Genomic DNA, 9,220 nt, shown 5'->3' with positions numbered 1-9,220 from the left:
ATACCTCGAGTTTGACTCTCATGTATATTGTCTCCTAGCATTTTCTAGAAGCGATATAAGTTTTCGATTCTAATGTTTGTCACGGTTTCAAGTTTCTTTTCCACAACAACAAGCAAATCCATTTAATATGGCAGCTTCCCCAACATTTTCAGCCTGTTGGACCGTGTATTTCTCGTCAAATATGGGATTACATCTTTGGTCAAAATCAGCAAAGAACACTATCCCGAAATGATGCAAAAGTAACACCTCCGAGTGGACAAACTTCAAGTGTCATCCGGGAGCGGACTTCTGAGTTGTTGCTCCACAACAATCTAGCGACTACGGTTGTTACTCCATGAATGTTTCGGGTTTGCTCTACAGAGTTTGGTCGAAGAAAATGGACAAGATTGGTCACAAGACATAATTTCTGCCATCTTTCTCATAGTAATGGAGGTTTCATATCTCACATATTCTATTAAGGTAACATATATGTTTCCATATAGTGAATGTCATTGTAGAGTCAACCTTGTGTATGTGTATTTCTTATGCATTTTAGTCAAGCGCCCATCTCTTTTTGCATCTTAGTGTTTCGTTTCTTAGTAAGTGGTGAGTCACAAAGGAGCTAGTGTGGATTTCCCTCAGTGTATTAATGCACCTTCAAAGTAAATTACTTAGTAAGTCGAATTAGAAATTAGAGATCTCGTGTGAATTCTAGTGTGAGGTTGGGTGTTTATTTTCACTCAAGTTATATTGGTTGTACATGCCTTCTTCTTTGGAAGTTAAAACTTGATAGAGGTATTTGGAAGTTCTTTACTTAATATCTTATCATTTGCAAGCTTAGTTATATTAAATATGGGGTTCCCGAATGGAAGTGGGTAGTTTGTTGTAGAAAAAGGATTCTCTTGTTGAGCTGAATTGGATATTTTAATATTGAATTAATCTTTGGTGCTAATATAATGATAGTACTCATGGGTTGGAGTACAATAGGGACAATATGCCAAGGCTTTAGATATGACAACAGTAAATTTCCTTACACTTACGAATGATTACTCAAGGGTATTTAGGTTTCTTAATTAAGTGGTCGATAGCCTTAAATATGTTTTGGTTTGCAAAGACAAATGTGTAGTTCTTGGGTTCGTTAGGAAATCGATACCCTCTTGAACTTGCTCTTTTGGGGTTTGTTTAATATATTTTCTTAGCTTATGCAGATATTGTATCTTGTTGCATGCAACTTCTTGTACATAGCATCTTGTTCTTACTTCTTTGGACCATCTTCACATTAGTTAACTCTGTCATTTCTTTTATATTCACCGAAGTGACTAGCAAATGCATCCAAGAGCTTTTGTATGCCGTTTTCATAACGGCTATTCTTTTTTTTCTTTTTCTCGATAACTAATGAAATTTGTGTACTTAGGTGGCTTCCGCTTGATGTTGCAAGGATATGAGGACGCCATTGGCTTGAACCGTTGCTCTCACCCGGTTCTAGTTCGGACATCCGACATTTGATCAAATAATCCTTCCTTTTCTCTCTTGCATGTGGTTAATATAGCAAGGTATTTCCATAGACTTTCACATTTTACCTCGATATAGATATGTCCGCTAAAAGTGGCTTAAAAAATTGGTCTCAGTATTTATTTGTACCGAAGTTTCTTTCTGAATGGGCACACACAAAATACACCTTGAACTATAAGCATAAAACCCGATAGGCTACCCGAAGTTTTACGGATTTAAAGATTTTGTTGATTTGGTCATGCGAGTGTGGGTTGCAATCCTTTACCCCTGCGGAAGTGATGTTTGTGATGTCCGCCTCTAGAGAGCATGCACTGTAGTAGGGAAGGTATTTGTTATATTCTCTCCTGTCATCTTATTACTAATCCCTCATTTTGTTGCTATTTATTCACCTAGCTCCTTCTACATGTTTGAGATTAGCAAGAATACCATTATGTATTGAAACTATACAACTATAACCTATATGCCTATTATGTTGTACGGACTAGTATTTTGGTTGTGTTGTGATTGTTAGGGGTTGGTTTTGTGTTGGGTTCTTTTCAGAAACTACAATGCAAGTACTCATGGGTTAAGTTGGAGTATAATGGTGACAATATGCGAGGCTTTAGATATGATGCAGAAGTTTTCTTACTCTTACAAGAATGATTGCTCAAGGGTAGGTAAGTGGTCTTAAAACAGTTTTTGCTTTGGCGTTTACCCAAAATTGTATTGCCTATTGAGAGGTTGTTGCTTGTTGCCATTTTTTCGATTTCTCTCTTAAATGCTTTTTGAGGCCAAAAGCTATCCTTTGTGCAGGTTGTTGTTTTGCTGCAACTGTGGAGCCTTTTAAATGTGCTCTCGCTTCATTTCCTACTTAAACAAATCATTCTCTTTACTTGAAGATAATATGGAGGAATGTTGAAAGGCTAGATTATGAAACGTGACTTTGCTCGTTTATGTTTGTTTATATATGTCGTTGAAATGAATCAAGGAAGGAAGTAGGAAAACTTCTTTAGCTTTATTTTTTTATGTTTATGTAAATTGGGATTTGGGTGGATTGGAGGCTTTGTTTCTATGTAAATTGGGATTTGGATTGGTGGATTTGTTTCTATAAAGTTTAATTGGTTGGTTTTTCTTGTTATTCTTTTGTTGTTGTGGAGTGTGATATATTATGTAAGATGGAATAATCGGATCCGGGGCTAGAGCTATAAGTGTGGTGGAAACAATTTGATCCCAGAAATTATTTTTTTTTCCAGGTTTACAATTTAGTAACGGATATATCCGTGACATACCAAATCATTTTTCCCGCTAATTATTAGAAATGTAACAAATGCATCCGTTAGTGACTACAGCCCGCCAAACTTTACTCACATTTATATCCGTTATAATGACCAATTTGATTGACATTTATCTGTTACAAATATTTATAGTAACGGATATATCCGTTAGTAAAATTAATTTTAGTAACGGATATATCCGTTAGTAATTTTTGCCCAAGTGACTGTAACACCCCAGAGCTAACGAATATAAGCGTTAGTAAAAATATAAGTAACAGTTATAACTGTTGGTAAACGCCTCTTTTGGTGTAGTCGTAATTTCCTTTCCACTCTAGAAACGATTAGTTCACCATGAGAATGGGTTTAATCGTTCACATGCTAGTTATGAATTGGTAGGAATGCCATGTGTAATTAGGGATTAGGAAGAACCAATTGCGGGGCAGTTCAATTCGGATTCTGACGATTAGATTTGTTAATATGATTAAGTCGAAGTTAAAGGTGGAATCAATCCCCTCTAACTCCTTATCATCGAATCAACGTAGCATTCCCTTAGTTATTTTGATAACCGACTAGTTGCATCTTGTGGGTAGTTGCATCGTAGTCTAGTTGCCTTTTCGTAAATCTCTCATTAGACCTTAAGTAGAGTAATTACACGTGATAACATAGTATGCGGAAGGACTAGGAGTGGAACGAATCACTCTACTCCACTATATCTCATAGGATTGAGAGTAGAAATCTTTGATAAAATATAGGCATCATATATATCGTTTAGTTTTACTTAAGTTTAGAGTTTCATCGCTTTATTTCGTAGGTAAAACTAATTCAATTTTATCTTTATCACTTGTCTCATAGAGGGTTCAATAGCATAGAAGAATCTGCAGTTCGCACCATGTCAAAGATCGGGGATAAGGAGAGGGAGAAAGAATAGACATGCTAATAAGCAATACCTTCTAAGTAGAATTTACATGGGTTGGAACCAGGCAATTTTTAAAAGAAAACATATTAATAATAATAATAATAGTAATCACTTTGTAGGCGAAAAAGTGAAAAACTAACCTATTTACATTTAAAACTTACGTATAATCAGAAATAATGAGACCAAACAAACTAGTTGGATTCCAAGTGAAGAAGTCCTCCTTTACAAGAGTGTTTCATGGTTTGTCTTAATTTGTTTGATGATACTCCACTATACCATAATAGGCTATTACTAACAGTCAAAAACCGTTACAAAAAATATTTGTAACGCTTTTTATCTGTAACAGTTTGGGCGTGGGTAATCTGTTGCAAATATTTGTAATGGTTTAAAAGTGTTACAAAGCATTATTTTGCTAACGATTATTAAGCGTTTGTAAAAATATTTGTAACGGTTATTGGCTACGTTCTTTTGTTAATGTTTTACAAGTCTACTAACGGTTTTGGAAAATTTGTAATGATTCAGGGGCGTTGGGAAATAATTTATGTTTGAAAAAAAAATTACTTTGTAATAGTTTATAACCGTTACAAAGGGAATTGTATTTGTAAAAAAAATAATTCTTGTTTTTCTTCATTGCTTGGGGATTGCTAGACCTGCATAAAAATGCCCTATTTCTGCATTGTATACAAGGGAAATATCACAATATGATTACATAACAAATATTCGTTTATGGCTTCAGATTCCAACTTACTCAGTAATCCAAATCTATACATTTAGCATTTCACACCGGCCAAATAAAGAAAACTTTTAAAATATGCAAGAAGACAAAAAATACCATAACAATAGTGCAAATACAAATTAACACTTATACCACTGTTTTTTAAGTGTGGTATAAATATATTTACCAATTGTTATACAACCGTGACAATAGGTGGTGTGGTATATAATAATAGCAAAAGCGTGGTATATATATTTAATCGGATACCACGGTTTTTCAAAGAACCGTGGTTTGTATGCCCATTATATACCACGGTTGTCAATAGAACCGTGGCATATAAGCTATTGAAACCGTGGTTTTTATATTAAAACTGTGGTATATATATTTAACGGATACCACGGTTTTTCAAAGAACCGTGGTTTGTATGCCCATTATATACCACGGTTGTCAATAGAACCGTGGCATATAAGCTATTGAAACCGTGGTTTATATTAGTGTATGTGTAATAACACCGTGGTATATAGTTATACTAAATACTACGGTTTATGCCAAACCGTGGTATATATATATATATATATATATATATTTATATATATATATATATATTATTTTTTTAATAATAATACTAATAACAATCAAAAACTGAACCTGCATAACAAAATTTACACAGCCTACATACAACATTTCCATCTTCCCAACAAATTCCAAAATATACAATAAACTATCAAACATTGCAAAAAAAAAGATAATAATAAAAAAACTTCCATTAATTTTTTTCCTCGTTTCTGAAACTCAAGCGATTCAGAAACTGCATGTAACTCAGGGGTTCTAAGAGAGATTCAATATTTATACAACTTCGAGATTTTATTCATGTATACAGTTTTGGAGAGACATTATAATAAGAGAAACTACAAATGTTTCTTTCAATGTCTGATGTAAAAATATTGACAATCAACTCGTACAAGCTTCTGTTGATCTGAACCAACAATTGTGAGTCTTTCCTGGTTATTTTTAACAAAATTTGAGACCATTTAAATGACATTTCAAAGTTCAAACCAACTCTGGGGTGCTCTGCACTTTGATATAAGTAGATGAGCCATTCTTCCAAACAAGTAGTATCGAACTCATCCTTCCGACCATCATGGTTTTCCTGCCAAACGAACTAGACTTAGAGACCAATCAGGATAAAAAAAAAATGACAAAATTGATAGAAGAGAGGCGAGCAGATATGTACTTCAAATCCAAAGGTACATAGCAGAAGTTTGAAAGATTTACAATTAACAATGACAATACATCTTCACATGCTAGGCTTTAAACATCCACATTTCACACATGTTAAGGAGTTAACTTATTTTCAAGCTTCACAATGTTTCAGTCAACAAGGCAGGTTCATCACCATCCTATCCTATATGAAGTGAGAAAAATGATAGAGCTCTGTCTCATACCAGTTTATGGAATATGCAACCTAAATGATTAATAACCTTCTGAAACTAGCTCTATCAAGAAAGTGATACATGTTTGATGGACGTATGTTTATCTCCAATATATACCTTATTGTTGAACAACCTTTTTATGAATTTGAGAATTGAAAAGAGTAAAATCACACTAGCTTAGCAACACTATTACTAAGCTGTTGTAGGCTGTACTGCTGTAGCCATAGGCCATATGCAGTGAAGAACGAATGACCCCCTTGATGTCCAATTAAGACCATCATTAACATCAGACATATACTCACGTCCTTTTTACCTTTAGCTAGCTGAAACCAACCGAAATCCAACACCAGATATTATAACTAAAAGTCAGTGATAACCATTTTAAACTCAAACCAGACTAGTGCAAAAAGAATTGATCCACCTCTATCAAAATGTTTTACTTTGAATAAAACGGTCTTTACCTCTGTGTATCTAGGACCACTGCAGCTTTTGTGGAGAAAACTGACACCTAATTGAAAGCATTTGAAACAGCATAAAGGAAATCCAAGAAACCTGTTCCCTTGAGAAGACCTTTACCAGTCAAGAGCTCAAAATCTAACAACAAGAGGAAACCAATTGCGGCTGTCTTTCCATTTATTAATTCATTCCTCTTTGTGAAACCAAAACCAGTTTCACCCTCATCAACTATCATTCTCACCTGAAATCCATGAACAGAGAAAAAGTTGTAAAACGCAAATTAGTACTTAGAAATATTTTGTCTTTTTGAGTGAAACAATCAACTCTCAGTTACCTCATCCACATTGACATCAGATGCAGTTGCACCTGGTTGAGCCTTCCCACTAAAGACAATCTCGGCAGAGGCACCATATGGAACACCGTCTTCCAAGCTGATGTAAATGTTATCAGCATCCAATTTCACAGAATACACAAAGAGCGGTCTCAAAGAGGGTGTTAGGACTCTCAGCACAACATTCTTGGGATACCAATCTTTCACCTCCCCAGTTCTTAGATCATATGTACTGTCTGTAGATGGACAAACTATACAACCATCCTGAAAAAGAAAAGTATCATAGATTATTTTGCTTTAAATCCGCCCAAACTATGTCATAGCGACAATCTTATAGTTGTGCCAGAAACATGTGTCTTGTAAGAATATAGCCCAGGGACCAACTTCAGTTTATATACCACTGTAGTCCATTTTCTCATATTCTTTGGGCCAGACACTCTTCTCGTTATATGGTTTCAATTAAATGCCTACAAAAATTTTCATAAACTCCCAACAAATTCCAAAATGTACAATAAACTATCAAACATAAATTAAAAAGGTAAGACTCATAAATTAAACTGGAAGGGTCTGAACATAGCTAAAACTCATCCTCATTCGCTTCCGACTGAAACACCCCATTTTCCTGGATGAACTGAATAATATCAAGCCGAACACCGTCAAGTTCATCTTGCGTGTATGTCTCCTTCAGTTCTAAATTTGTTATCTGGATGAGTCAAAGCACAACATGTAGAGTTACTATATAAGAATAAGGCAAAGTCGTTGCATTGAGCCAAATAAAGTGTTTGTCAAAACTTTCGAATACCTTATTTTCAAATGATCCAGTTGAACAAGCTTCTACTATTTCCCTCATAAACTTCATTGTATAATACCCACACTCTGTGCCACCTGGTTGATATGGGCCCTAACATATAGACTCACAACATATGTAAACATATACTTTTCAAAGAAAAAACAATAATAATGTAGGATTTGTTTACCTTGATCTTGTCCCACTTCAATGAACTTCGTTTCCCATCAACCCTTTGCAATGTGAGGACCGCGACTTCACAAAGATAAATGCAAAACATTTAATTCACAATCGCTAGTGGGAAGTCTAATTGGAGACGTTTTTAGTACTTCATTTTATTCAATCCTTTATGTACTTTCACTATGGTAGTACCTCAAAATGTTAAGATATGTCAAAAAATATAGCTATGCTCACCTCCTAAAATATATTGCTATGTCGAGCTTGGTTCACCATGCATCGAATCCAACCAAATGAAAGACATACGTGATAGATCAATGACAATTAAAACCCAATGGCCGCTATGAAAGAAAAGGGGAAAAAAAATGGAAAACAATCAGTACAATTGATAGTTTTATCAATTTAAACAATACAATTGTGATAGGATCGTTTATGTCCTTACCCTGGATTGTAAGGAATGAGAACAATTTTCTTTCCACTTGCATTCCGCAATGTTTCTACAATGATTTCATTTTTAGCAATTCCATCTGCTCTTGTAAAAGATAAAGGATTAACAAATCCAACGATGTCCACGGGCAAGCAAGTTGACTCACAAATTCATCGTAAAAGGATTCTAAAAGGAAAAAATCACCGTCATAAATAAATTTAAATAACTAATATTTGATTAAAATCACCAATAATAAAACCTTCAAGATATGCTTACCTCATGTATGCAATTAAACAAACAACTTCTAAACTATCCATATTACACACATCCAACAAATCACATTTCTCGATAACAAATTTTTTCAGTATCTTCTCCAAACAACTCTTTTCCATTTGGAAAAATACCACACCATGGGTTAAAGGGAAGCATGATATTGAGCAGTCCCTTGAAAGAATCAATTGGACCTTGATGACGACTAGCACTACTTTTACTTGTCTCTTCCTAAATTATTGAAAATTCAAACCAACCGGCGTTAAAATCATAGCAAATCGGAAATAAAAAATTGCATATAAAAGGCTCTTTTACCTCAATGTCGTCCTTAAAAGAACAAGGTCTTTTGGCCATGGAACTTGTGTGCCAACTGCATCTTCCACATGCATGCAACTTCGTAATTCACTTGTATAGGAAGATAGTAAGCGAAAGCATCCTTAGAAACAAGTGACTTAACCGCCACCACGAAAATTCCCGGTGATCCCAAAAGATGACCGTGAACTTTATCGTTTGGTCCACACTCCTCGTAGACCAATCCTTTAGCAACAATATTTGTTCTAGAATTCACAGCTAAACTACACTCTTGCTCCTGTAAATCGCCAAGCAAATCATATTGGAACCAAAGCAAATTATTTCTATATTGCAAAAAGTTAATTAAAATTTACCTTCCCTAGACCAGATTTGGGACCCAAAGAAGGTGATTGACCTGTTCCTTTCTTATTTACTCTCTTTACATGATCAGATTTCAACTTTGATGATGGTTGTGTTGTTTTGGCCTTGCCTTTGGACTACATGTAAAAAAAAAAAATGCATGCATGGAAAAATGAATAATTGCATATAAAAGGCTCTCTTAATTTACCTCAATGTAGATCCTTAAAAGCGGAACAAAGTCTTTTGGCCACGGAACTTGTGTGCCAACTGCATCTTCCACATACATGATCTCATCATTCACTTGTATAGGAAG

The 9,220-nt window shown here is 34.8% G+C and overlaps 2 protein-coding genes across 2 annotated transcripts; both read right to left on the bottom strand.

Annotated features, from left to right (window-relative positions):
- Positions 1–5,119: 5,119 nt before the first annotated feature.
- LOC147474813 (uncharacterized) lies at positions 5,120–8,303 on the bottom strand. The gene is made up of 4 exons (XM_086585197.1): positions 8,263–8,303; positions 6,599–6,890; positions 6,270–6,505; positions 5,120–5,525 (listed from the first exon to the last, which is right to left on the bottom strand). Exons 1-3 carry the CDS (start codon positions 8,301–8,303, stop codon positions 6,317–6,319), a joined length of 522 nt encoding a protein of 173 aa, XP_086441323.1. The 3' UTR covers positions 5,120–5,525; positions 6,270–6,316.
- Positions 6,861–9,220, bottom strand: LOC147474812 (uncharacterized). Its single transcript, XM_086584269.1, has 9 exons — positions 9,116–9,220; positions 8,922–9,044; positions 8,572–8,845; positions 8,263–8,487; positions 8,002–8,172; positions 7,797–7,900; positions 7,573–7,637; positions 7,398–7,496; positions 6,861–7,298 (listed from the first exon to the last, which is right to left on the bottom strand). The coding sequence occupies exons 1-3, from the start codon at positions 9,191–9,193 to the stop codon at positions 8,585–8,587; spliced, it is 462 nt and encodes a 153-aa protein (XP_086440395.1). The 5' UTR covers positions 9,194–9,220; the 3' UTR covers positions 6,861–7,298; positions 7,398–7,496; positions 7,573–7,637; positions 7,797–7,900; positions 8,002–8,172; positions 8,263–8,487; positions 8,572–8,584.

This window comes from Coptis chinensis, chromosome 9, assembly GCF_015680905.1.
Source record: "Coptis chinensis isolate HL-2020 chromosome 9, ASM1568090v1, whole genome shotgun sequence".
NCBI lineage: Eukaryota > Viridiplantae > Streptophyta > Magnoliopsida > Ranunculales > Ranunculaceae > Coptis > Coptis chinensis.
This window is presented reverse-complemented; position numbering and strand designations above follow the sequence as displayed.

Bases quoted from the DNA above. Each gene is read 5' to 3' on its own strand.
- LOC147474812 (XM_086584269.1), bottom strand. From the start codon at position 9,193: ATGTATGTGGAAGATGCAGTTGGCACACAAGTTCCGTGGCCAAAAGAC. The intron at 9,045-9,115 runs GTAAATTAAGAG...TTTTACATGTAG, and splicing joins TTTTAAGGATCTACATTGAG to TCCAAAGGCAAGGCCAAAAC. The intron at 8,846-8,921 runs GTAAATTTTAAT...GGCGATTTACAG, and splicing joins CCAAATCTGGTCTAGGGAAG to GAGCAAGAGTGTAGTTTAGC.
- LOC147474813 (XM_086585197.1), bottom strand. From the start codon at position 8,303: ATGGATAGTTTAGAAGTTGTTTGTTTAATTGCATACATGAG. The intron at 6,891-8,262 runs GTAAGCATATCT...GCGGATTTAAAG, and splicing joins TGTTTAATTGCATACATGAG to CAAAATAATCTATGATACTT. The intron at 6,506-6,598 runs GTAACTGAGAGT...CATGGATTTCAG, and splicing joins CTGATGTCAATGTGGATGAG to GTGAGAATGATAGTTGATGA.